This window comes from Calidris pugnax, unplaced genomic scaffold (assembly GCF_001431845.1).
Source record: "Calidris pugnax isolate Ruff unplaced genomic scaffold, ASM143184v1 scaffold244, whole genome shotgun sequence".
Taxonomy (NCBI): domain Eukaryota; kingdom Metazoa; phylum Chordata; class Aves; order Charadriiformes; family Scolopacidae; genus Calidris; species Calidris pugnax.
In genome coordinates, this window is record NW_015091141.1 from 1,777,446 (window position 1) to 1,805,034 (window position 27,589).

The window sequence follows — 27,589 nt, forward strand, 5'->3', positions numbered from 1 at the left end:
CAGCCTGCTTTTGTCAGCAGCCAACATCAATGCATGGGTGAAAAGTGGGGGGCAGGAGGTCTCTGTTATACAACAAGTAAAACACCCATTTTTAAAGTTCACTAATGCTCTTAAACCAGGACGTTTTCTCCTAACACAGTGTGCCTCTCTTGTAAAAGGGGATTTGTAACATGGAGAATATACCCGGTTGCATCGACAAACACCAATTTAGAATATGATCGACTCGACCTCAATCTACCCAAATCTGGGAGAAAAAACAGAGCGATTAGACCACTTATTCCAGGGGGTGGAGTGGGTGGCTCCAATCTAGGTCTACGCAGCTCATGCTCTTTAAGGAGACTACGCTCAGGCTCCTGTGGGGTCACAGAGTGGAAGAGGACACAGTAATACTTGAAAAATTGTGAAATTGGCTTAGTTGGGCGCGCCGAAAGGCAGGGCAACACCAAAAGCAGCGTGTCACCGGGACAAGGCGTGCAGCTCCACGGCAGCCGGGCATAGACGGCACCCCCGGCTGCTGCAGCGGCTCTAAACCCGGCACCCCCGGAGCCGAGAGACACGAGCGCGGCCCACAGGAGCCTCCCGGCTCCCAGCCGGCCTCGGGCAGCCCCAGCAGCACGTCCCATCGAGCCCCTTCGCCCCCGGGGTGCCGCCCAGACAGCGGGGTGCCGCCCGCCATAGCAGCTCCGGCGGGGCCAACCGGCCGCTCCTGAGGCGGGCGGGGCCCGCGGCAGACCCCGCCTCACCCCGCGCCCGCCCAACGTCATCACGACACGGGGCGTCCAATCGACGCCGCAGCCGCAGCCACGCCTCGGGGGCGGGGCCGGTGACGGCCCGCCCACCCACGTGATGAGGGCTGCCCAATCCCCGCTGTCGTACCCCTCCCTTCCCCCGCAGCGGGTGCCGTCCTGTCCCAGCGGCCTTTGCGCGGTGCGGCTGTTGGCTCTGTCGGTAAGATGGCGGCCGTGAGTCTGAGGCTCGGAGACCTGGTGTGGTGAGTGGCGGTGCAGGTCGGGCGGTGGCAGGGCTGGCTGTGGCGGCGGACGGTAGGGCAGACAGTTCTTGCGGTGCCTTAGGGAGCGAGGCTGAGGCTCCGCTTGTGGCAGCGGAAGCGCGGGCGGGGAGGCGGAGGGGCTGTGCCCGGCCCGGAGGAGCGCGGCGCGGCCGAGCCGAGGCGGCCTGGGCCGAGAGCTGTCACCCTGTGGCCGCGGAGGACTCCGAGGTGCGGTTTGACGGGGCGTGGGCCGGGCGGCGGGTCTCGCCGCCGCCATCCCTCGGGGGCGGTGTGAGGAGGGGAGAGGGGCGGCGGGAGGCAGTCTGAGGCCACGGGCCGAGGGCGGGCGGCTCGGCTCTTAGCTCGGCCGGCACCGGAGGTTAACGGCAGGCGACGCAGAAAAGAACCCGTGTAAGATGGAAGGGTGTGATGGGAGCAGGATAGAGGGGCAGTCATCGTGGGGCTCGGTTGGAAATACAGCCTCCTCCCAAGGAAGCTGGAAAGGCACATAAATAAGTTGGTAGGTGTTTAGGGAGAGCAGTGCTTCTTGGCAGTGCTTTGACGAAGCAACACAACAATCCGGGAAAACAGTGGTTTTTTGCAGGTTAGGATGTCCCTGTTGGAGTTTACAGAAGCCATTTCCTGTTGTCACTCCACTTTTACCCTCGAATAGTCACAGTGCTGTGACTTTTGTATTTCCTAATCAGGAGAACTGAGGGGATTCCATCGAGCTCTGTAAGCACTGATTTTTAAGTGCATGGGCTCCACTGTACTTGATAGGTTAGGGTGACGTGCTAGGGCTTGCACGAAATAGCTAATCCCTAAAATGCAAGTGCACGCATGTATATTTATATGCCAGATAAAAAGAAATGCTTGTGCCAGGCTGTGGCAACTGTAGTTTCTCATCTGAAAAATTGACAGTACTATGAATTTGTTTAATTTATATAGCAAAGTAAGTAAAGATTGCTTCCTTTTAGCGCTCTTAAGGGAGTGTGCTGTTCTCGGTGTTGAAATGCAGATTATCCTGCTTTGGTTTTGTACGTGACCACCTAGACAGGTACTATTCCTACAGCTGTTGCAGAAGAATTATAACAATAAGACAGTAATGTATGAACAGCTTTGATGCTTGTCTTGTTCAGAATAAGAATGGAAGCATCGAGTATGAGACATGGTCACAGCTACAGCTCTTGGCAGTGTTTTTGCCTGACCATTGCTACTGAATTGTCTGTGTAGTGTTGCCATCGCAGGAGGAGCTGCAGTGCCACTTGCTGAGAATTTTTGGTTCAGGAGCTGGCAGGCTCCACATGGTTTGTTTTTTTTTTTTTACTGGTCTCTTGCGAAGACAATGATTGATAAGGTTTTGTGAGAGTACTGCTTCCTTTGTGACAAAGGTAAGATAATGGTGAAGCCACCATGCTGAGGGCTAAGACTAATTTGTCTCTTCCTCCTCTATGAAGAAATAGGTTTGTGTTGTTTTCGTAGCAGAAACATTTGCAGCATAGGAAATAAACTTTTCTGCCTTCCTTATGGCTCTTTTATATATTTAGCATGTCTTACTGTGGTGGCAAGCACCTGAAGACAGAGATAATGGAACACCTGTTAAGAGGACCCTGCCATTAATGCTTTCCTGTGAGAACTTCTAAGAATCTCAGCTCTCTGCTCACTAGACTGTTCTGTCCAGATGGATATAAGTTAGCAACATGAACTTCGGTTTGACTGCCTGCATCAATACTTTTTTCAGCTCTTTGTGAGGGAATATCCAGTCTTACAAGAGTTACAAGCACTGTAGCACTGTGTCTTCCAGGCTATGCTGCTGCTGTTCTGTTCACTTAAATTCTGATAGTGTAGCGCGTTCGTGTAGACTGTTTAAAAGCTTAGTTTAGGTGCAGTTACCTAACTATACAATGCTTGTGTGTCAGCTGTGTGTCTTGCCTTTCATGGTAAGTTTTGACTAAGTTGTAACACTCTTAATATGAAAAATATGATGTAACGGAAAAAGTATATGTGGGATAGTTGTTTTTCTCTGATTCTAGTGCCTAATACTTTAATTTTTCTCTAGGGGAAAGCTGGGCCGGTATCCTCCATGGCCAGGAAAGGTGAGGTTTTGTTGTTACGTTTTTTTTATTGTTACTTTCTCAGGTTTTTTTTTCTTTTTTTCTTCTGCACAGAGAAAGCTTTGCCTGAAAGCATTTCAGTTACAGATTAATATTGGGTTTTTGTTTGGTTCTTTTTTAAATACATACCCAACAAATCTATACGGTGAACTTTCTGCAAGACAGCTTGCTTTCCTCCCATAGTAAATTGTTTAAATGCACTGTGCTAAATAATAGAAATAAAGAGTCTGGCTTATCAAGATACTGTTTTAGAGCTATGTTTTTTGAGTAATAACTCTGGGGGTAGGGAGTAGTTAAACTTTCTCTTCTTGTTTGGTTGGGTTTTTTCCTGATGAAAGGCCAAAATAATTTTTAAAAGTCCATTGAATTATATGAATCATTTTTATTATTTCTATTTCTCTGAAAGAGCTTTGTTTTTATTTTTGGTGTAACTTTGAGGACTAAGCATCCTGAGGTAACAGCATGCAACAGGAAAAATGTTGTCAATATGGCTGAGAACCATAAACATTTGTTTTCACTCTGGTTATTGGATCAAGTTAAGTCCAGGCTCCTCGACAGTCTTTCACATGTCACCTGTGTAACTGAACAACAGCTTTTCTCTTCACTAATATCTTAAACTTTATAAGTAATCTATTCTGGGAGTAAAGGCAAAGCTTTAAATGTAAATTTTAAAAGTTACTTAAGTGGAACAAGCTTTTATTGATGTCATTTGGCTCTCGAAATTTTAAAAAAGATTGCGAGCTTATCTTTTGGGGATAAGGAAAAGGAAATTTCACTAGGAATGTAGTGGTGTATCAGTGGAGTTTGAGTACTTTCTCACTCTGCTGCAGAATACCCATATCTGAGGAAACTCCTGGGTTACATATTTATCTGGAAGACTTATAATAGATTCAAGTTTTCTTCCTAGTCAGATTTAAAAAAATAAACTACCATAGCTGTAATGTATGACAGTAAAATCACAGAGTATACATTTTCATTATGTGCTTTTTAACTTATACTTCTAATCACCTTCAGATTGTTAATCCACCTAAAGATCTGAAGAAACCTCGTGGAAAAAAGTGCTTCTTTGTCAAGTTTTTTGGAACAGAAGATCAGTATGTACCTGCTTGTTTACATCTGGTGAAAATACTGTGCCGTATAATATGGACCTTTTGTGAAAGAAATACTAACACAGCGCAGTGTAGCTTTGCAAAGGATTGTCTTTGATCTGCACTCAAAAAAATTCAATTATTGTTGCATGCTATAGCTGCTCGTGGGTGTATGAAGACTGAAAGGACTTAGATACTCAATCATGTTAAGATTTTAGTTGCCAGTGTGCAGGAAGGTTCTCGGTAGCTTGTGATTTTTAGGGGAGTAGGTGTGATGTAACTGATTTTAGCACGTAACCATGTATGAGAGACGTACAGCTAAAAGCATGCATATGTTTTTCTGCCAGAAGAATTAAACAGCTATATACTTGCCTTTCGTAAAAGAATGTACTGTCATACCTGGTGACTGAAAACCTTATTGCTGTGCTTTGGGAAGACCTTATAGTATAGGAAAGCCAAACTGTTGTAGACTGCCTTTTTGCAACGCAGAATGTATTGATTCCAAGCATGTGTACAAAATCATAGTTGTCTTAGATACTTACAAACTGGAAAATAAAACACCCAAAGCCTGAGACCGTGGCTATTTCCTGAAACTGAAAACTACTGTGCAAACTTTTCAGTTTTTCCTTTTATTTTCTGCTATTTTGCATTAAGGAGAAAATTACAAAAATCTGCAGAAGACTAGAAAGTCCTTTTTGGGGAAAAATGGTAACAGGAACTGAGACCATTTTATGGATGTTTCTTAAGGAAATTGTTTTCAACTGCTAAATTATTTTTGCTCAAGACTTAAAAATCATTTTCTGTTAAGAACTGAGTTCCAAACTTGATGGATTAGAAGTGGATGCTGCATACTGATAGGAGAGTTTGTTGGATCTCGAGTAATGTAAGGCAGGTGAAGGTTGATTTGAGGACAGTGTTTTTTGGTGGTGGCATTGTTGATTAGCCCAGATAACCACACTTAACAAGTTCTAAAAGTTGAGGAGATTGGCTATTTCTACCCCTTTGTTTGTTCTTGACTCCCGTGTTTCACATTATTGAATCAAATACAGAGATGTTTTGTATTAAGACAAGTTTGGAAAAAGTGGTCATACGTCTAGTGTACTGTAGCTGAGATTAGCAACGTGACTGAAAATGAAGAGTTCAGAGCTGCAAAATAATTGGGTTTTATTACATGATTCTAGAGTTCTGGCAAGGGAAAATCCAGTTTTCTGGCACAGTAAGGTAGTGTTGTCATTACTGTGTCTCACATTTCCCCCCATCTCCAGCTTGTGAAATTTAATAATTTTCCTGCTAGATAATCATGACTTAGAAATTTGCTGGTTTTGAGTGGAATACCCTACTTGAAGATTAAATAGAAATAAATGCTGTCCCCTTTGTTCTTTTAAAATAATATTGGGAGACAGCAGAGAGAGAACCTTGTGTACCTTTTCTGTCCTGACTTGTAACTTTAAAAGAGTGTGCTGATTAGAACTGTGCTGTTCTAACCAGTGTGCTTCTTGAGCAAATCCTTATCTTTGAGCATAACCAACAAAAGAAATCAGGACAAATTTAAATTATTTCACTTAAAATGTGAGTATGAAGAGAAAATACCTTTACTTGTTTTGTGCAGGTAAACTAATGTGTTTTGCAAATACTTTTCTAGGTGTGTATAAACAGTAAGTGGAAATACATTAGTGACATTTTGTCAGTTCTCTACATAATGAGCAGTGTGATGAATAGGAGGATGCAAGGCTCTGTCGCTGGCTGTAGTCCATGGTGTGATGAGTACACCGACTTGCTCTGATATTCTATTGAATGTTGCTTCTCTTTTCTGGCACTTCATTCTTTCTGCCACTTCAAAGTTTGTAAGGTGGCATTACTGTATCACTGACCCATTTTTGCAGCTCTTCTATTATTGCCTTACTCTGTCAAGCTTTAACATGTGAGGATCTGCATAAAAGGTGTTTGCCTGTTGTCCACTGTGCATAGGATAAAGGTGATGCTGGGTAGAATCTCTCACAAACTTCTTAGGGTGATTGCCAGCCAGTTTGTTGATAGGTAGGTAATCTCAGACCTGATAATCTTATTTTCTTCTGAGGATTCCTAGGTGACTGCTGTGGCCAGAAATGCCACTGTTTCAGGCTAGTTAAAAACTGTTTTATCCTGACTTAAGTGGCTTCAATTTACCATAGCAAAGGTTAAGGAGAAAGCTGCGTAGAAGAAAGACCTGCTGTGTGCATCTGAGTGGAATGCACAGGTGAATAAAACATACTGATGGGTTAGGAAGTGGTTTTGGTGTAGCGTATAGATAAGTTTTGGTTATTTGTGAATTCCTGAATAGCTTAGGATATAGGACAGAAGAAGATGCTTTTTTCCTTGCCTATGAATTGAATACTAATACTTACCAGTCCAGTGTGATTTTTGTGGTGCTTTTTTTTTCCATTAAGAAGTATATATATATATATATCAAATTTGAGGGTTCAGTCATCTAAGTTGTTTTACTGACAAAAATTGAGGCATTCCCTTTTAACAGCAGGGTACCCATCTTGATTTCTTTTTGTTTGCGCACACACACAGGGTTTGTATATAAACCAGGAAATTTTCTTTTGACTTTCAAAATTGGTTGCGTTAGCGTTTTGTGTGGGTGTCTAAACTGCTACAGTGTAAAACTTCATGAAATTTTTCCCATACTGTAGTAAGTAATAAAAATTTGGAGATACAGTGCCACTGTTTTCCATCCCTAACTCTAAGGCTTGCAAAATATAAATATTTGTGGATATTACTCCACTTCCATTTCTCTAATTTATCATTAAGAATTGATATCTTTAGACAGGTAGGAAGTAGCTAGAAAGTCAAGGGTTTTAAGGTTGTCTTGCTTGTGCTGAGCTTGTATCATGGATTTGGGTCCAGTGTCTCTGGTTGCATTTCTTCTGTGCCACTGTTTTCCATGCAGCTCCTGATCACATTCATACTTATCTCTGCTTTACAGGCATGCTAAGTTTTGATTATTGGTCATGAATATAACAGATTTTACATGATTAGTGGTTTTATAAGAATGCTATTTTGGAGGGGATGAGGAAGGATAAGAGAAATGAGCACAGAAACCAATTACTAACGTATATCTCTTTTACATCTTTTCACTTCACTTTCACACAATGTGTAGCCCATTCTTTACAGATACCAGGTGACTCTGTGCAGTGGTATGAATGTAATTTCATCTTAAATATGACATCTTGAGTAATGTTATGTCACTAATATTTTTCTAGGGCATTAAGTCATTGCTGAGTCAGGAGAGAAATAGTAGTTCCTTTTATATGTTGCATCCTACAGACCTCTTATCTAAATACTGGCCTTCATTGGCTTTGAGGTAATTGCTTAACAGAGATCTTGTGTATAAACATGAATTATTTTGTTTAGTGGAAAGTTCTTTTGTTTTCAAGTGTTTGAAACGTTGCACACGAATGCTTTATGGACACCTTGTGTCAACAGACATGTCTGTATCTTATAGCAGGTTGTACAGATTGACACATGAAGGATAAACTGGAAAGGAAGAGACTGGTGTTGTGGGTTTCTTGTTGTTTTGTTTTTTAATTATTTTAAAAACCCAAAGCGGCATTTAAGACTGTTACTCACTTATTAGTTTACCTCTGAGATCTCCAGCTCTGTCCTCAGGGATCACAAGTGCCAAGATGTATCTTTGAAGCCAGGAGCCAGAAAGCTTTGTGCGTCATGCTTCCTCCATAGCAAAGGAAAAGTAATGAGAAAGGAAGCTAATAAACATGCACAGTGAGGAGGGACTGGATGTGCAGAAACCCAATAGAATAGAAATAGAAAAGAGGAAAAAAAGGGGTTTTTATTTAGAAATTAAATTCTGGCAACAACGTTTAACGTGCTTTATTATAATGTACTCCAAAATTCTGGTTCCTTTATATATGTAATGGGAAGGCTTCTCATGAGCTGATGTTGTCTAGTACCTAGGGATGCTTTGTCACTGAGTGCCACACAGAAGAGCTTTACAGTATAAGAGAATTTTAAGATACGTTTCAGTATAATGTCTGGGAATCTAGAAGGGATTCTCTGAATAGCTGATGCATGGCAGGCTTCAGTCTGAAAGTAATGATTTGACTTGTCCTATTATGTTAAGTCAATTGTTATGAAGAAGATACAAACTAAGGAAAAGGACTTGGCTTTGCATGCGAAAGAGTACTGAGTTGTTCTTCTCTGGTGGAATCATGGTGTGGGCTGTACTGACAGTGTGGAAAGGATGCTAGCATTTTTTGCAGTTCTAGCAGGAGGCCTCATCTCTTCAAATGACACCCAAAAAGTTTGTCTGCATTAAGCAAGTTGATTCCTGACTATGAACAGTGGCTAATTGAAAACGGGCTGAAAGACAGAGCTCAGAGGGTCGTGATCAGTAGCACAGAATCTAGTTGGAGGTCTGTAACAAGTGGGGTTCCCCAGGGGTCAGTACTGGGTCCAGTCCTCTTCAATATATTGAAAACTGGGAGAGGTGGCTGACACACCAGAAGGCTGTGCTGCCATTCAGCGAGACCTGGACAGGCTGGAGAGTTGGGCAGAGAGGAACCTGATGAAGTTCAACTAGGGCAACTATAGGGTGCTGCACTTGGGGAGGAATAACCCCATGCACTGATATAGGTTGGGGCTGACCAGTGGAAGAGCATCTCTGAGGAAAAAAAAAAAACAAACTGGGAGTCCCGGTGGACAGTAGAATGACCATGAGCCAGCAATGGGCCCTTGTGGCCAAGAAGGCCAATGGCATCCTGGAGTGCATCAGGAAGAGTGTGACCAGCAGGTCGAGGGAGGACATCCTCCCCCTCTGCTCAGCCCTGGTGAGGCCCCGTCTGGAGTACTGTGTCCAGTTCTGGGCTCTCCAGTTCAAGAAAGACAGGGAACTCCTGGAGAAGGGTACAGCAGAGGACCACAAAGATGATGAGGGGCCTGGAGCATCTCTCTGCTGAGGAAAGGCTGAGGGACTTGGGTCTTTTTAGTCTGGAGAAGGGAAGACTGAGGGGGGAGCTGATCAACACCTTTAAATACTTAAAGGGTGAGTGTCAAGAGGAAGGGGCCAGTCTTTTTTCAGGGGTGTCCTCTTGACAGGACAAGAGGAAATGGGCACAAACTTGAGCATAGGAAGTTCCATCTAAACATGAGGAGGAACTTCTTTACTTTGAGGGTAAGAGAGCCCTGGAAGAGGCTGCCCAGAGAGGTGGTGGAGTCTCTGTCTCTGGAGACATTCAAACCCCAGCTGGACACGTTCCTGTGCAACCTGCTGTGGGTGGACCTGCTCTGGCAGGGGGGTTGGACTGGATGAACTCCAGAGGTCCCTGCCAACCTCATATTGTTCTGTGATTCTGTAATGCCACTGGGCTCTACAACATGAAGAGAGGACAAGCATGATCCAGCAAAGTATATCATTATTATTAATTTTCACCTTTATATTCAGTTTAGCTGTCTGACATGATGCTTACAGTGTCTGAAAAGGCAGCTATTAAACCACTTCACTGCATGCAGGAGCTAGACTGCACTTTAGAATATTTAAAGCCTCTAGTCATGGCTAGTCAGTGTTTGTAACAGATGTTTAAGGACCAGAGAAAATCAGTGTGAACTATTTTTTACTGTGTGCTGGGCTGCTCTATGCAAAGAAGCACTCTTGGCCATGCTAGCCCAGGAAAAGCTTTTCTGAAACTTATGCAGGTCTGTTTTTAGTAGGATGGAAATAGCTTTGTAACAGGGTGGCTGATAAGCCTGGGCTTGAATCTGGGGAGAGAGGAACATAGTCTAATCTTTGCAAGAGCCACAACAAATGTTGAAAGCAAAGGCTGAAGGAAAGTGGAGTTGTCCACTTGTACTTGACCACTTCACCATTTGATAAATGTCAGGAAATCCTATTTAGCAGCAGTGGAAATAGGGTAGTAAGTTGAGTTTCCTCATAGGATTGGAGTCAGGTTAATACTCTGCTACTGTACTGTGGTTTATCTTAAAATATCAACAAAGAAAATGGTTCTTTTTCCTCAGAAGTGAAAATGTTCTTTTTGTGCAGAATTTCAAGATACATTAGGAATATTTTCAGCAATGAGCTGTGGCATTTGTGTTCACTTTATTTGTGGTCAGTTCTATTGTGAGGTGTAAATTTGGGTTTTTTTCCTCTAGTTTTTGCAGATACTTGTGCGTGGACAGTATGTTTGAAAAAGGGATTGATGGCTTAGAGTTATGTTGCCTATGCTTTCAACAGCCTCTCAAGCAGATTCATATTATTGGCTACCTTATGTGGAGGCATGCCATTGTGGGTGTTACTCCTGGTGATACAAGAGCAGTCACTAGACTGCCTTTGTTCTAAATGGGTACCCGTGATCACATCCAAAAGCTGTCTTGCTGATAGAGAGTATGGACAGTGCTTAGAGTGGAGCACTGCTAGCGTGGGAGGATATAAAACTTGAGAGAGAATCCAAGGAAAAGTGCCAGAAGAAAGTTCCCAGTGAATGCATTCTACAACCTGAAGGGCTGTGGCTTCTGCAAGTGAATTAGGGCTGCTATCATCAGTTGCTCTGGAGAAAAAAAGTGTGTGGGTGTGTTTCTAAAAGTGATGGTTGAGGAAGTTGTTGTTTGGAGAAGATAACTGACTTTTTCTTGGTTTTGTTTCTAGTGCTTGGATCAAAGTGGAGCAGCTGAAGCCTTATCACACTCACAAAGAGGAAATGATAAAGATTAACAAGGGTAAGCGCTTCCAGCAAGCCGTGGATGCTGTAGAGGAGTTTCTTAGAAAAACCAAAGGCAAGGACCAGGTGAGTGGGTTCTTTTTCACTGTGTGCATCAAAACAAGTCTTGGCATGAATGATGGTCAGATGCATTTTTATGTGGAAGGAGTTTGTTGACTCTGGCAAGTTGAGAGGGGGGAGTTCATTTCTGTTCCTTTGTTACTTTTTTTTTTTTTCTCCTATCTTCTTCCCCATTCGATCTTGTTTGGTGGGGAAAAAAGTGTTGATACACTGATGGAGAAACTAAAGAGGCTAACTCATCTGCTTATGATGATTTGATAAGTCAATCTTATGTCTTGGGTTAGAATTTGGTATCTACTAATCTTGTCTCTAGTATATTGGAAGTGCATACATGTGCACACGCTCCCAGCAAGTCTTCAGGTCGCCTGTTCTATTACTTGTTTACTTAAACTGATGTGTTTTTGCAGGAGAACTAACCAAGAACTTCTCTCACTGACTTCAAAGGGCTAACAAATAGCTAGTTTTCAAGTTACTGTGCTGTTGTTTTGCTTGGTAGTAATCAGCACAGTGTCCTTCACATCCTTGGTTTTGCATGAAAATCATTCCAGCTCTTCTCTTCTTTCCTTACCATCTTCTATTCTGTAATCTCTCAGGCGTCTTCCCATAACTCCAACGAAGAGAAGAATCGGCGTAATTCCAGTGAAGAAAGAGGCAAGCAATCTGCTGGTGAAGAGAAACGCAAAGCCATTTTGTCTGAGGGGAAGTTGAAGAAGGGCACAGGGGAAGGAAAAAAGAGGGTTTCTTCTGTATCATCAGAGAGAGGATCAAAATCACCTTTGAAAAGAGCCCAGGATCAGAGCCCCCGAAAGCGGGGGCGTCCACCCAAGGATGAGAAGGTTTGTGTTGTGCATGTCCGCCAGTGCCCTATGGACTTTGCAGGTGGACTCTAGGGTTGACTGGCACCTTCATTAACAGGCCAGCAGGAAGAGTCAGTTCAGTATCAGGTTTATTTAAGCTGTTCCATGTTACTACTCCTAGAGCAGAAGGCTGGTCTAGCTATCTAGGCTGCCTGATAGCTTTGCCAAGTGTATTGTTCATTCTTCCTGTAATTTTTACCAGTTAGTTACTTCAAGTGGCTCTATTCATATCTGAGAGGGCTTTCATCTTGCCATCCCTCAAGTTAATTTTGTGGGGGAAGGATTAGTGAAGAGACATGTAGGTCTTCATCCAATTCTTGACTTTGCTATCTACTTTGTATGATTAAGTGATTAGTAGGCACTCAGCTTCACCCTCAGCTCTTAGAGAGGGTTGGGTATTCTTAAGGACTAGGCCTTAAAGAAGAAACTCTTGTGGCCTGGGGAATTCACCGGAAGAATTAAATGTATTCATTTCAGCTTCTAAGCTATAGGATATATTTCCATCCTCCATTACAAAGGTATTATTATTTTATCCCCATAACTTCCCTGTTATTTCTGGATGTTGTGGCAGCAACAATAGCCACCAATGCTTTGTCTAAACTCATCTAGAGTTCCAGCCTTTTTATTTATTGTGGAAGTCACTATTGTGGTTCAGATCTTCATTTTCCAAATGGATAATTATTTCAATGGATTATTACAATGCACATGCTCCATCGGAAACTACACCCGAAGACCATTGGGAGACTTCAGCTGATACACCGTGCAGCAGCCCGCTTGCTCACCTGTGCTTCAAAGGGATCGCATTATGCTGTGCTTCACAGTCTTTGCTTTCAGCACGCTTCAGGATGCAGGTCAAGATGGTAGTCTTTGATCTCCAAAATGATGAATGGTTTGGCCTTCACTGGTTGAACAGCAAACTCCTTCTTGATGTAGTAAAATGAAGCTGATCATCTCAGATATTAGCTATGAAGGAAATACTGGCTGCTTTTTTAAAGCCAGCTTCTGTTAAATCAGGCTTGACCACAGAGCCCATCCGTTTCTCCTTCTGGGAGGGGAGTTGGAGGAGGGGAAGAATGGATGTATATTTTTCGGTTCTTACTAGTAATTACAGAACTTGTGACTTCACTGATGCAGGAGAACACTTTATCAGCAACATACCTTTACCTTTCAAAGTGTCTTTCTATGAGCAGGTTCTATCTTTGCGTATTTCTGTTACAATAAGCCATGGGGCCCTTTTCTTCCACTTGCAAAATGCTTTTGTGTCTTTGAGCTAGATTCATTCCAAAACTGATCAAAACTAATGGCTGGGAGAATTCTAATCATGCTGACACATCACATGCTTCAGTTTTACTGTATTAGCTACCTCAGGGGATCAGAGCGCTTTGAGTGAGATAAATGTGATAGTAGAAATTATTTTACTGGCAAACTGCAAGCAGAGTGGTTTAAACAGCTTATCACAAAGAGGTGGCCAGCTATGTGATAAATGCATGGCCACAGACCATGAAAATAAGCAGGCTAATGTAGGAAAGTAGCCTTGTAGCTTCTGGAAAGTAATGTACTGACAATTTAAAAAAAAAAAGCCATGAAAATATAACAGTATTGCCTTAATACTGTTTGTTCAGTCGGTGAAATAATTTTAAAATCTTGTTGTCTTCTTCCTGGTTCTCATAATTTCCTCAAATTTGTAGCTGTAGGGCGGAAAAATCCATTTACGTTCCTATCCTGAATTACTGCAGTGTTGGGATCTGGAGGCTTTTGCCCCATCGCAGTTGAAATTCTGGCTTTCCAGGTAGTATGGATGCACAAAAACCAAGGAACCAGTTGTTGCTGAAGTGTGCTCCAAGTATGTTCTGTGGGCATGCAGAATCATTCAGATACTCTCATTTTTAAGCTTATATGCATGTTTTCAAAGGACTAAAGTGACTTCATAGGTATCAGGGCAAGTTTCATCCACGTTTTAGCAGTTGAAACAGCAATGTGGTCTCTAAGGATAGAGCTTTAGTGTGCAAGGCTCTCCCTACATTGAAACAAAAATTTAAGGTGAGACTGATGTCTAAATTGTCCCTGCTAACAGATGGGAAATGTGTCAATTTGGGTTACCTACAGGAGGTAACACTGGAGGGTTACCTTTTACCTTTTTTGTAAACAGTGCTCTTCTCTTGTGGTTCTGTGTGGACACGAAGGTATATTGTGTGTTTTCAGGAATAATTTTGGAGGGGTGATAATGTGATTCTATTTCTGAACCCTCCACATTCTCTTCATAATGCATATTCTCAGCATGAAGCCTGATATGTCTATAGCATGTCTGTGACCTGTAGCATAAAGACCTTATTTTAACTTAATATATATTGGGGAAATAAGAAAGATAAATTTTTATCTGCCCAACAGTAAAAATCATGATGTGTTGTGTTGTCATGACATTATGAATCGCGGCCTGTTGAGTGAATGGGGCAGAGAATTTGTCTCATGGATTCTGCAAACTTGAGCAGATGTGATTAAGCCTCATGTTTTGAAGCATCTCCTGTTAACAGGTAGGCTACTATTTTCTCACAGTGGAGGATTGGAAGAGTTCAGACCTCTGACTGTGGTGATGTTCCTCACCCATTTGTTTAGCTTTTTGCATTCACAAGAGGAAAATGCTGAATCAAGTGTGTGTGTTTGCTTCTGCTCATTGTGTGATTACACCAGTGCAATGATTCTTCTTACATATGAAGAATGGATTCTTCAGAAGCTATAACTGTGTTTGAATTCCTTTGTTAGTAGTTCATGGTTTTTTCACCTCACCTGTGTTGATAATGCACCATGTGTTTAAATATGAGCTTCTTAAGGAAAGGCATGTGAAATGGAAGGCATTTGCAGTGCTTTTCAAAACTCTGTATGTGTACTTGTGACCAACGTGCTGTGGCTAGCTACTGAGCCAGGTTGTAAGCTCTTTCTGATCCTCCTGTCTCCTCAGGACCTCACAATTCCAGAGTCAAGTACAGTGAAGAGAGTGATGACTGGAACAGTGGCTGGATTTAAATGGCCACCAAGTGTCAGTGAGGTGAGAAACTCTACAACATCTGTGATCTAGGAACTGAGTTTATGGAAGCAAATCTAGAGTTTTGTCTGGGCTGTAAAACAGCAAGATTTTATCTTCCTCCTGTAGGAACAAAATAAGGTGCTTTTGTTCTGTCATTCTGTAATGTAACAAAGCAAAACAATATCCTGGGCAGTTAAGAAGTTTTCTGGAAGTGAGATTTCAGTCTTTGTGAAATCACTTATTTGTAGATTCACACTTAACTTACTGCACTCACTTTTTGCACTTTTTGTTTCAAAAATATTCCTGGGACTGGCTTCCCAAAACTGGAGGACATGATGTGAATAGTTTGACCGTGTCTGGATGCTGTCGTTATGGAGTGGTTTCATTTGATTTCTCTCAAAAGCAGCTTTTGGAAACCTTTCATCTTTGTGCATAAATAAGTGATCAGTAAAGCAGAGTAAGAGCAGCATGACTGTAGGGGAGCATGTATGATGCTCATTGGCAAGGTGAGATACCTGTGCCTGCAGTCTTTGCTGCTGTTAATATGTGCTTGCCTGTGACAGTGCTAGGTATAATCTCCAGCCAATTCCCAGAATGCTATTTTAAAGAGTTCTTGGAAGCTGGAAAATAAGTGTGTTCGTTCCCTTGGAAAGAGGAAGTAGGATATGAGATCTCTTCCTTCCATTTTAATCTTGCTCATAATCTTCTTTGGTCCAAAAGTGAGGAATTTGACTTGAATGCCTTTGGTTTTGAGAATGAAACATGATGTGAACCACTTAATTGAAACAGGTAGCTTGATACAGCTGATGCATTTTTTTATTTTCCACCTTAAGTCATTGTTCTCATATAACTTGGAATTGTGCTGTGGTTGCTCAGTGACTCTCTGGGAATGTTTCTGAGCCTGTACTTTCTCTCTTTGTAGCCTGTGAAGGACAGTGATCCACACTTCCATCATTTCCTGCTGAGCCAGACCGAGAAGGTAAGGATTTAGCAGGCAGGGTCATTATGCTGGTCTGTCCAGCTTGGCATCCTGCCCTTTGCAGGGACAAAGTACAAGCAGTATGCATAAAGAGCTCTGAAATTCTGTTCTTTGGAGGGTAGCAGCAATTAGATTCTCATGTGGAGTTTTGTAGTTCAGTTACTTCCTAACATTAAGGTTTAAAACCCTGTTGTTTGATTGTCTTTAGTTGTCCTACCAGTTGCTTGATCTGGATGAACTTGACAATTAAATGAATATAGCAGGAGAATTTCCAAAACCAGAAAAGCTCCATGTAAAATATAGCAAACTTATGTTCTGAGAGTCAGAAGTGTTGCAGGATTTTATCTTCAGCAGTGAACATCAGGAGGAAAAGGAAAGATGAAATTAAATGAGGAAGGATATATATCTAGCTGAGGATCTGGGCAGAGCCAGGAGGATTAAGAGCAGCTAATAGTTTTAATCTATACCAGCTCACAATAAACAGCATGGGAAGGAGCAACCTTCACCTTCGTATTTGTTGAAAGCAACATGCTTTCTCATATTAACAAGAATACAGCTGCATTGATGTACTGAGCAAGAGTACAGTAGATAAGAGGCAAGGTGCTGTTTAGCAGGAGGCTTTAGAGGTCTCTGTTTTCTTTGGGCCAAATGTGAGAGTAGGGATGCTCTGGATCCCTCCCTGCCTCTAGAGGAGCCTGTCCCAGGAACTACAGAAAGGAGTTTGCAGTACCTGTATCAGGAGACAGGCTGAATTGCTGCAGCAGGGTGGGAAAGGAATAGCTTAGTATGTTGCAATCGGTTTTTGTTTTTATTTTCTCCCATGCTGGAAAGCCTGAGAGTTTTTCTGCTTTGCAGATGGTGGTGGGTGGGTGAGCTGCCTGTTTCTGTTTAACAAGGATGTGGTCTATTTGTTCAGGAGAGCAAATCAGCACTGTCCTTTACCTGAATGCTTTGTCTTCTCCATACAGCCAGCTGTCTGCTATCAAGCCATCACAAAGAAGCTGAAGGTTTGTGAAGAGGTAAGGCAAATCTTGGTTGTGATGGATTTTCCTTACTGCCATGAGGATTTGTAGTTCCTCCAGCTCTGTGCACTTGACTTTTATTTATTTATTTTTCCTCCCCACCTCCCTCTTCCTCTCCCCACCCCCCAGGAAACAGGATCCACCTCTATCCAGGCAGCAGACAGCACAGCAGTCAATGGCAGTATCACACCTACAGACAAAAAGTAAGATCTCCAACACACTTCAGCTATTTCCCTTCCTTTTCCTCCTTCCCAGCTCATACATGCAGCCATTATCCAGCTTGTTACTAAGAATAAATAAACCTCATGTTTCTCTCTAACTGCAGGTCTCTGTCCTTGTGTGAAACTGATTTGGGGGTTAAGGGGGGAGGGGGGCAGGCAGCTAAAAGCAAACAGGGGCTGTACAATAGAAAAATTCAGAATAAGATTTGGCCTGGATACATGTGCAATTAAGGGCTTTTCTGCAGTTGCCCTTTTCCTGTAGGGCAGATTGCAGAACATTAAGCATCAGTATTTCTGAATGCCGTATGAGGCATTCAGAAGATAAAGATAAAAGGGTGTCTTTCTCCAGTAATGCTTGGCTGTTGATTGGGGTTGTTTAATTCCTCTCTTGAGCATGTAGAAGACAAGAGGGAAGTCTGTTCTCCCAGCACAAAAGTTTTGTCGTGAAGCACATGAGCTTTCTGGTTTCTTCTAACATCCCCCTTCTCCTTTCTAGAGTGAGAGAAGCCTAATTTGAGCTTCCTGTTTCACTCTGTAACTTCCGCTCTGTTCAAATTGAGTTCAGGCCACAGCTTGCCGTTTGCCGTTGGGGTCATTCTCATGGGATAGTTCTCAACTGTACTCCAGGGAAACCAAAATAACGATGAAGCTGTTCAGGTAAAACAGTCTTCCAGGAAAGGGTGGATTGGGAGAGAAAGAATATCTTCTCTGTTTTTGAGACTAGAAAATAGGTGGACCTTGTTTGGGCTGTTTAAGGTCACTTTCTCTGACTTGTCTAAATCAGTTTGCTCTAACAAAAGGCTGGAGTGCAGGTGGCTTGTGAAAGCCACAGTGCATCTATAGGGTGTCTAATTCTGAAGAATTCACTGCAGAATTGCCAGGCAGATTTCATTGTGAGGCTATATCAGATGTGTAACCGAATACTTAAGAATCTCCTACTAGAATTGTGGTTTTGGTCTGAAGCTGTGTGACGTAGGAAATGGTCCTTGCAGTAATGACTGCAAAGGAATTTCTGTTGCAGGTAGCTGTAGGGTTGGAACTTGTTAGCACGTTTTCTTTTTCTTGAATGAGGGGAGCAAAACTCTTGTGAGCTTTGAGGTGTGTGTGTGGAAGCACCGTGGAAGGCAGCTGGTATCTGTGACAAATGTGTTACCATTCAGAGTGACCTGTACTGGTCTATTACTTCCTTTCTGTGTCTGTCCAAAATCTCAGGTGCAGAGCATGGACTAGGTCTTGGTCTGTGCGTGATGCTTAGCCCCAGTAGTCCTTGCTGGGCTTTATTAAAATATAGTAATATATCATTCAATAGTATAAGCAGGATATATGCTTATGTATGTATGACTTAGTTTAAAAATCAGATTATTAGAGAAGCACATGCTGATCTCTAAATGTTCCCTTTATCTTCAGTAAGGCAATGGCTGGCAACAGAAAGCATAAAAGCAGCAGTTTTAATAAAACAAACAAAACCCACAAACAAAAGCCCAGACCACCCAAACCTCTAATATTTAGTTAGTCTTCTGAACCAGACTAAAGACTTCAGGAAATTGTTAAGGATGCTTAGTGAGAATAATAAATACCAGCTTGCTTTTAAGGCTCAGTATCTGCCCATTTTTTGTGGCCACGGTGGAACATGTTTGGTTTTGTTACGGATCTGGAATTTTTTTTGCTGATGATGCTCCATGGTTTGCTCTTCATCATTTCCAAGACTGTAAGACGCTGACATCAAATTGCTTTCTGTTGCATTAGTGTTTATCTCTTCCCCCAGGATAGGATTTCTGGGACTTGGCCTGATGGGAAGTGGCATTGTCTCCAACTTACTGAAGATGGGTCACACTGTCACTGTCTGGAACCGGACTGCTGAGAAGGTAAGTGTGTGCTTAGGTTAAGTATCATCTGTACCTTTTTCTAAACAGGTAGTTGCCACCTCTAGCTTAGGGAAGCCTGGAGTTGCCAGTTGGTGGTGCCTGGGAAAGGATGCCAAAGAAATACAACCGTATGCTTGCCACCTTGTTCTATTATTATGGCTTGTTGGTGGCCACTTTTGACTAGATGAAAGCTGTAGTTTGCCCTAGTCACTCTTACATGAACAGTCCCGACTCCATTGCCATTTTGTATAAGATGAGTTGTCAAAAAAATTACAACCTTGTGTATGTATTGAGGAATACAATATAAAGTGTGAATAGCTTGGTTGATGTAAATAGCCAAACCATTATGTCATGGAGCTGGACAAAAAGACCAAGTGCTGGGCAGTTGATCCTAGGAGGGGTGTGGTGAGATGCACTGTTTGACCACAGCTTAATCTGCACATCCTTTGTGCTGTTTTATGCTGTGGTAACAAAGGTTCTTTTGAAAACCTGCTGTGTCATAAGACGCATTGAGAATGATTTTATAGGTGTATTCAAAGTGAAACTGGAGCTTATATTGCACTTACATTCTAGCCAATGTTATTCTTTGTAGTGGAGGAGGAAAAGCAGGTAACTGAGGGAGATGTGGTACTTGGATGATATTGTGGACTGTGGCACAGTGTTAAAGGGCACTGTGCTTACTTTGTTAAAAGGGATTAAAAGATTTATTTATTTGTTTTACCTGCAAAATATGGATGTATGAGAGGATAGGGTAAGAGCTAGGATTTTGAAGCAGCAGACCACTAAAACACTTCTCAATCTCAGCTGTGCATATTCCTGTTTACTGCCCAGTAACATCTTTTGCTGTGTCTGTTTACTATTGTTTTTTTCCTCATTTCTCCTCTAAAACCCCCAACATTCAATCTCATATTTCACCTAAGTGTTCTCTATTCCTTTGTGTGTTGAAGTTTTTCGCTTGGGGTTTCAGAAAAGCTGCAAAAGAGCCCCTTGTGCATTTGCGGGAACAAATCAATGGAAGACAACCCAGTTGCTATGTAACTAATATGCCTGACTCCTTTTGTGTTGGGTCCAGCAGCACAGTTTGTTTCAGCAAAATTCTAGACAACCCATTTGCTCTGTACTTATTTTTTCTTACATTTGGATTTGTGACTTTTGCAGTGTGATTTATTCATCCAGGAGGGGGCACGGCTTGGAAGAACCCCCGCTGAAGTTGTCTCCACCTGTGATATCACCTTTGCCTGTGTATCAGATCCAAAAGCAGCGAAGGATGTAAGGATTAGCTCTTATTTTGCCTCCATCAGCTAGACTGCAAGATAGTCACTGAATGCTACTTCTGATTCCTGCTAACCATGGTAGCCTGGGTCATTGTACATGCTGGGCAGTGCAGCTGTGTAAAAATAAATGTCCCAACAAAAATCATACTTTTTAAAAAATAATCCCTTGGAGGGTAGGTTTTGATATCCCTCTAGGAGTCCACCTCTGCAGTACTAGGCTCACTTGAATTGCTGTCCTGCAGGATTGGAGTTTCTTTGCAGACACGCTATTGCTTTACCGCTCTTCTGTTCCCCACAGCTGGTACTTGGTCCGAGTGGAGTGTTGCAGGGGATTCGCCCAGGGAAGTGTTATGTGGATATGTCCACTGTGGATGCAGATACAGTCACAGAGTTGGCCCAGGTAATCACATTGAACTGAACTTCTAACATCTGTGATTCAGCAGCAGTACTGCAGGTCGTGTTGTTCCAGGCAGTACACTGTTGATGATAAATATGCTTCTGAAGACTTTTTTGTGCTTCTTTTAGGAGATACTCAGGTCCCAGACAAATAAGACAAAATAAACTTTTAAATCTTGACCAGCAAACAAAGTTGGATGGGATGTACCTGGTGGTAACAGAAAAGCTTGTAGATTTGGCAGGGCTGTTAGCTGGTACCAATGTAAACAGCCAGCCAAATTCTGATCCCTTAAGAAGTATTTATAGCCAGATTGGTATTTCTGAAGGAGAAAGCACTGTCTGGATTAGTAACTATCCTCAAATTGATGCAATGCATAATCTGCTTATTTTAAATGTTGTAGTTGCGGAGGGGGAAATAAGACCTTCATGTTTCATTCTGTAGAAATATTATTACAGAGAGGATTTCTATAGAAGTGTTCTGATTATTTCTGATGTGGTATCTTTGATTCCCTCTTTGGTATCTTGGTTGTTATCTTCTGCACTAAAGGCAGTGTGTGTTGTTGCATGAGGAAGGGAAGCTAGTTTTGGTTCCATTTTAAGCAGATGTATTGGTGATGCAGTAGTGTGTAACATGAATTTGGAGAACAAAGAGTCATACATATTAGTAAACTTCTCTCTGAAGAGATCTGTCAAAGGCCTTTCCCCTTTAGGGACAAGGGGGAAAATATAACAGTCAATCTTCTGAGATTCCTGCACTATGTGTACAACTTCAGCACTGGTTCCATGGCCATTACAGGATGCCATGGCAAAAGCATGTTAAGTTCAGCTGCTTAAAACATGTAGTTTTATATACTGTTTTAAAACAGTAGCGATGGGTGTGGGAAAGTGTTGCTGGAGTGTGATGGCAACTTTTGGTCTCAAGTGCCCTTTGCAAGATGCAGCACATCACATGTTAGCGCTTTCCTCTCCTGTTTGTGTGTCTGAGCTATTTGTTCTGCTTTAAAATTCTGTCCTCAGGGACAGGAATGCCCTAAACAATGTTCTTGCTGTGCTGCCTACTCAGCATCAACACGTGCTGTTCATGCAGAACTAACCAGAGATGCTCTTTTTCCAGGTGATAGTATCCCGAGGTGGTCGCTTTTTGGAAGCACCAGTCTCGGGAAATCAGCAGCTGTCTAATGATGGGATGCTTGTGATCCTGGCAGCTGGCGACAGGGGTTTATATGAGGACTGCAGTAGCTGTTTCCAGGCGATGGGGAAGACCTCTTTTTTTCTAGGTAATTGAAACACGGAGGCCCTTATAGCAGTTTCTTAGTGCAAGGACTGGGAATTCCAGCAAGGAGTCCGAGAGGCGTGTGCGATCTCTTTCTTGTCTCCTTGGGCAGTATCAGCAACTGGCCTGCTCTTCTGGAACGTGGCCAATTTCAAAGCTGCCAGCCTAAGACTTTTTCTTTTTTGAATACTGGCTCATTTTGGAGGATCTGTGATGGTTTTTATTTTAAATTGTACATTGTTATGATTTCTCCCTTCGAGTGCTTGGAAAATGAGTAAGTTTTCTGAAGCCTTTCAGGGGAAGAGAGAGCAGCCAAGTGCTTGATACGAAGAGCCTGGTGGTGTTAATACTGTGTGGGATGGGGGAAAAGGGCTCACGCATCTCTTCCAGAGGAATGCCCAATGGTATGTCTTGCTCCCAGGTGAAGTAGGCAATGCTGCCAAGATGATGCTGATTGTGAACATGGTCCAAGGCAGCTTCATGGCAACGATAGCAGAAGGACTGACTTTGGCTCAAGTGACTGGCCAGTCCCAACAGACCCTTCTGGATATCCTCAATCAGGGACAACTTGCCAGCATCTTCCTGGACCAGAAGTGTCAAAGTAAAGTGCTCTTACATTGTTTTGTTATAGGACATCTGCCACAACCTAGCAGCATTTCACATATTGTCAGAAGGGGGAAAAAAACTGTCCCATCTTCATCAGCCTGGGATTCTGGGTATTTTAAGCATTCTAGAAATGAAGAGCTGAGTTCTGTTCCTTCCCTTTCATAGCCAGGGCTTCTGAGAATACACTCTAAGCCCTGCATTGTCTATAGCCTGCTTAGGACTTTAGTTCACAGTGAAGATTTCATTGGGGCAGGGTAAATAAGTGAAATGAAGGGCAAGGTGGTTAGAAATATGAGCTCACTTTGTCAGTGGACAATAGTGATACTATCTGCTGTGGCTGGATGAAGATAGAGAAAAAGAAGAGCTAAAAGCAGCATTCCTGGTAATCAGCCCGGGAAAGGGCAGATTAGTGTTGAATTGCATGCCCTTGCAGTGTGGGCTTGGTTTACTTTTGTCGTGATTATTTTTTTGCACGCTTTTCCTCTCTACAGATATCTTGCAAGGAAACTTTAAACCTGATTTCTACCTGAAATACATACAGAAGGATCTTAGATTAGCTATTGCACTGGGCGATTCTGTCAACCACCCAACTCCTATGGCAGCTGCTGCCAACGAGGTAAGAATTGTTCAGTGTTCAGATACGTTACTCAACATTTCTTCAATAGAGCCATTTGTCCCCAAGAGACAAAAATCTAAGAATTATATGATCTCTAAGACAAGGGAGCAGAGACTGAAGTATATTTTGATTAAGATACAATTGGATTTGTTTTGATTGTAAAAGCCCTTAGAATGTCACATCAGTAAACACAGATGGCCTCAGCAAGACCTGGTGTGTTCTGATCTGCGCTGCTCTAATTACTTGACATACTATGCATTCTCTAGTTTGCAATGGTCAGCAAAGTTATTTTTCTGCTGGGGAAAGGTGGTGCACAAGCACAGGCACTGATCCTTTTCTAATTTCTCTTCTCTAGGTCTATAAAAGAGCAAAAGCATTGGACCAATCGGACAACGACATGTCTGCAGTGTACAGGGCCTACATCCACTAGGCTGCACCGTTCTTACTGTTAATACTATGATTATTGATTAATATTATTATGATACTGGGTTTTAACTCTGGACCAGTCCATCTGTCTCTCCATTTCCTTTTATACACAGACTCTGAGATCTGCCACGGAGGCAGCTGCTGTGGTGAGCCTTCCCCTGGTGGCAGAAGTGGGGGAGGAGGGGGCTTGGATTGTTGCAGTCTAATTAGAAAAATCCATGCCATGCACTGACAGTCATGGAACAGACCAGCGGCGGCTTGTTCAGAAGCTCTGAGGCAATTCTGCCAGAAATCTGCTGCTTGGCTGCTTTTATTTTCCTCTTTGTATGCTTGTCAAAGACGCTGTTTCTAACAATCCCTTTTCTCCTTTGCTGTGAAATAATGCCTGTGTTGGACTCTCTGCATCAAGGGGACAGGTGACATACATCCCATCCACCTGTGAATATCACTAAAGTCCTTGGTCCCAAGTCAGGTGAGGAGCATTCCTGTTAATCGACCACTGTTAGAGAACAAAGGACCTCCCATGGAGGAGAATGGCAGTTCCAGAAGGTAATGGGGTTGCATGCGATGCTGTCTTGATTCTGTTTCTTTTTAAACTTCCACCTCCCCAGCACCTTGATGGAGGAGTTCCTCCTACTGTTAAGAACACATTGCATCCATGTCTTCCCCTGTATGGATAACTGTAGCTTAGGGAACACAAACATTACTGAAAATGAGAGAATGCCAGTGTGAACGAGCCTCCTAAAATGCTAATCAGAGCTGCCCATCCCACAAACAGTGTTAGAGATCAGCACATTTGCATAGAAAACTGCAAGAGAAACATACAGGCTAAAGCTGAGCCAGAGATATTTTTATTTAGGGAAGGAACAAACCTTAGGATTGCTCCTGGCCTTAGCTTATGTTACTTTCCTTCTTGGTGTTTTTTTGGTTTTTTCCCCCTTGTAATCAATAGTGACAAAGATGTTGTGGATTGTGGTAGTGTCACAAGCAGAGTGATGAGTCTGAAAAGGGCAAGAATGATCATAAAGCCAAGAGATTGAGAATCCTGAGCTCCTTTCCACACTTTCTGTCTGGCCTTTGCGTGGTCATGATATCTCTAAGCCTGTTTGCCCATCTTTAAAGGTGGGTGATGATTACCTACCTCACAGGGATAGTTTGTGTGCTGATGAGAGATCTTTATACATGTCAGGTTTTCCATACAAGTTTGTAGTGTTGCTACTCTAGGTACAACAGTGGCACAGCACGAGACTTTTCCCTGTACCTGTGACTCTGCTTGTGGCCAGATGCCAACTTCCAGAAATACTAGTAAATAAAATGGAAGGCTGAGCTTTAGCCTAGAAACATGTGACTTGAACTGCAAATGCCAAGGCTAGAGAGCAGAGATGCTGTCAGTGTTGATAGCAGAGCAACCCAGAGTCCAAAGGGTGCCTGTCTCTCCAAAAATGCATACAGTGTGGGTGGGTTTGTTTTTGTTCTGGTTTTTTTTTAAAAAAAATTGTTCTTAGTATTAGCCTTTTAGGAGGGTTCTTGCATTTTAGATTTAAGAGTTAGTAAAATGCCAGTAAGAAACTTTATTGGCCAAAATCACTTCTCAGTGTCATGATCTCCTCCCTTGGGTTGGGATTCTGAAAGCAAATAAAGCAAATTCAAATTAGACCATGTTCCTTTAAATCTGCAAGGTCTGCCCCTCCCACCATCTTATTTTTCTAGGAACTTAATGGCTGTGTAGGGAAATCTTCCTGTGGGTTAGGATTTCTTACCAATCCTGCTTTGGGCAGCATGTGCATATGGTTCAGGGGCACCTTATTAAGAGACAGAAAGTATCAGATACTCATTACGAATCATGACATCTAATGCTATAAATGTTACTTCATTGAATATTTCACCTCCTGTGATCACTATTATTTGTGGGCTAATATTGTGTTCTGCATTATGTCCTGTGGTGAACATCTAGTAGTAGATCTGTTAGGCATCACTTTGGCCATTTGTCAGTGGTACCTGTGAACAATACTAGTTATACATACATGTTTCTTTGGCAGAGCAACTGTCATCCTGCATGTAGATAATCATATTAAAGGCACATATAAGTACCCTGGATAACCAGCCATTAGCCTGCTTTGGACACGCACTTCCCCCATCCAGAACAGTTCAGCTGCTTGCATCAGAAGTCTTTGGTTAAACATGCCACGGTTAAGAAATCCTTACATGAATGTCCATTGAGGGGCATCTGGGAGAGATAAGATGACAGGTTTCAATAGTGTGAGAAGTGTTTTGGGAGGGAGAGGGAGGTGCTGTCTCAGGCCCAGTTGAGAGCGGAGCTGAGGCAGTGCTGCAGTGTCCCTGACCTGTCCCTGTGCAGGGCTGGTGGCTGGGGTGAAGGTGAATAGGGCTGAGCAAAGCTTATGGAGGATCTGCCCCTCTTCACTAGCTGTGTGGTGCTTCTGGATAGAGTGAGAATACAAAAGGAGCTCTCAAGTCCCTTGATGTGTATTTCATAGTGAATTCAAAGAACCATATTTGTGAGAGTGAGAACCGTTTCCTGGGCAACTCACTGCTGCAGGTTTTATTTTCCAGAAATACTATAGTTCTCTAAATGGAGATGGTTATTTATGTGGGAGTGGCAAGTGCAGACTAATTAAACACTGTAATTTATCCTGGGAAGGTCTGACTGCAGTGCTCTGGTGAGGTGGGGGTGTCTGGGGTGCTGCCTGGCTGGCTCTGCAGTCACAGATGTGCCGGGGAGCAGCAGGAGGAGACCCAGAGCTCTGAAGTGGGGGTGAAGTGAGGAGGAGGGATGGAAATGGTGAAAAACAGACTGTTTCAGATGCTGTTTGAGATTGACTCGTGTCAGTCTCACTTGGATTCTTGTATTTATGTCTGTTGCCTCTGAACATGGATCTTATCTGTTCCTAGGCCTGAGATTTTGGGGAAGGGAGGGAAGTTGTGGATTGAGAGATGCTCTAATAAAACTGGCTAGTCAATGTTGTCCTAATATTGTTGACAATTCTGTAAAGTTCCTTTTTATGAGGATTTCTGTTTTAGTAATTTGCTTTTTTTTGTCTCCCTCCTTTTTAAAGAGAAAATGTGACATTTGTGAAAAGCTTGTAAGAAAAGCAGTTTCTTTTCCTCAATGATAGATCTTATAGTTAATTAAGGTTGTGAAATTTTATTTTTTTGCCTTGTTTTTAATTAATGCTTGTCATTCAGAATAGGATGTGTGAAAATGTTTAAATGGCAAAACAAAGATTTTTTTTTTTGTGCAATTAACAAAGCTACTGGCAAAAAGAATAAAACCTTTCTTGGTAACACAATGTTCTTGTGGCAGTTTCTAAAGCCTGTCAAACTTGTATTGTGGCATTAAAGAAATATGTGCATTAAAAGTCAGAGTTGCTGAAAACCAGCAGCAGGGCTCTTGTCCCTGAGGCACTACAAATGATGAATTTGGATAAATTTCAGCCTCTGCGGGCGGAAGGTTGTGTGCACCTGGACAGAGAGAAGGATGAAGGCTTAGTTTTAAAGCAAAGGCTGCTGAGAGATGGAGGTCTAGGAACTTCCTGGTGACTTCTTGTGTTCTAAGCCTGGGCTCTGTCTGGAGTGTCCTTCCTTCTAGCGCTTGGGGATTTTCGAGCACAAACGCAGCACCGGGTCTTCCAAGGCAAGATCCCTTTACTGATGTGTTTGCAACCTCCAGAATGTTGTTTTTTGACGATCCTGGCAGCGTTTGCTATTGAATAGCAGTGATGTTCGTGTGCGGGGCCTGACGGGCTCGTACCGACTGATGCTGCGCTGGAAAGCGAGGCAGAAGGCGCTGGAGCAGAAGCTTCCCCCGCTCGGTGGCGAGTTCCCTGCAGCCCCGTCCCCCCCCGCGGGGGGCTGCGGGAGGTGCAGCTCTGCTCTCGCCCCCGCGGAACGCCCCCCGCCCTCTGCCGCGGCGGCGCTGCCCGCGGGGGTTTGTTTCGATTTCCAAATTTCGCTTCCGCGTGTGTGCCTGGCGGGGAGGGCTCCGGCCGCTCGCCTTTAGCTGAACGGGTGCGTGGTGACGCCCGCGCTGTCCCGCCGCCAG

The 27,589-nt window shown here is 42.9% G+C and overlaps 1 protein-coding gene across 3 annotated transcripts; it reads left to right on the top strand.

The window, feature by feature from the left end:
* The first annotated feature begins 899 nt into the window (after nucleotides 1–899).
* On the top strand, nucleotides 900–26,837 carry GLYR1 (glyoxylate reductase 1 homolog (Arabidopsis)). Of its 3 annotated transcripts, none has more exons than XM_014958803.1 (16): nucleotides 900–991; nucleotides 3,051–3,087; nucleotides 4,120–4,199; nucleotides 10,837–10,975; nucleotides 11,563–11,805; nucleotides 14,783–14,869; nucleotides 15,771–15,827; nucleotides 16,796–16,846; nucleotides 16,979–17,052; nucleotides 18,836–18,935; nucleotides 20,094–20,204; nucleotides 20,508–20,609; nucleotides 21,720–21,882; nucleotides 22,300–22,479; nucleotides 22,976–23,100; nucleotides 23,456–26,837. In XM_014958803.1, exons 1-16 carry the CDS (start codon nucleotides 954–956, stop codon nucleotides 23,528–23,530), a joined length of 1,662 nt encoding a protein of 553 aa, XP_014814289.1. In that variant the 5' UTR covers nucleotides 900–953; the 3' UTR covers nucleotides 23,531–26,837. The 3 variants fall into 3 exon arrangements, with proteins under 3 accessions (XP_014814289.1, XP_014814290.1, XP_014814292.1); XM_014958804.1 differs by having other exon boundaries at nucleotides 20,511–20,609; nucleotides 23,456–23,879; XM_014958806.1 differs by lacking the exon at nucleotides 11,563–11,805 and having other exon boundaries at nucleotides 23,456–23,879.
* Nucleotides 26,838–27,589: the final 752 nt, after the last annotated feature.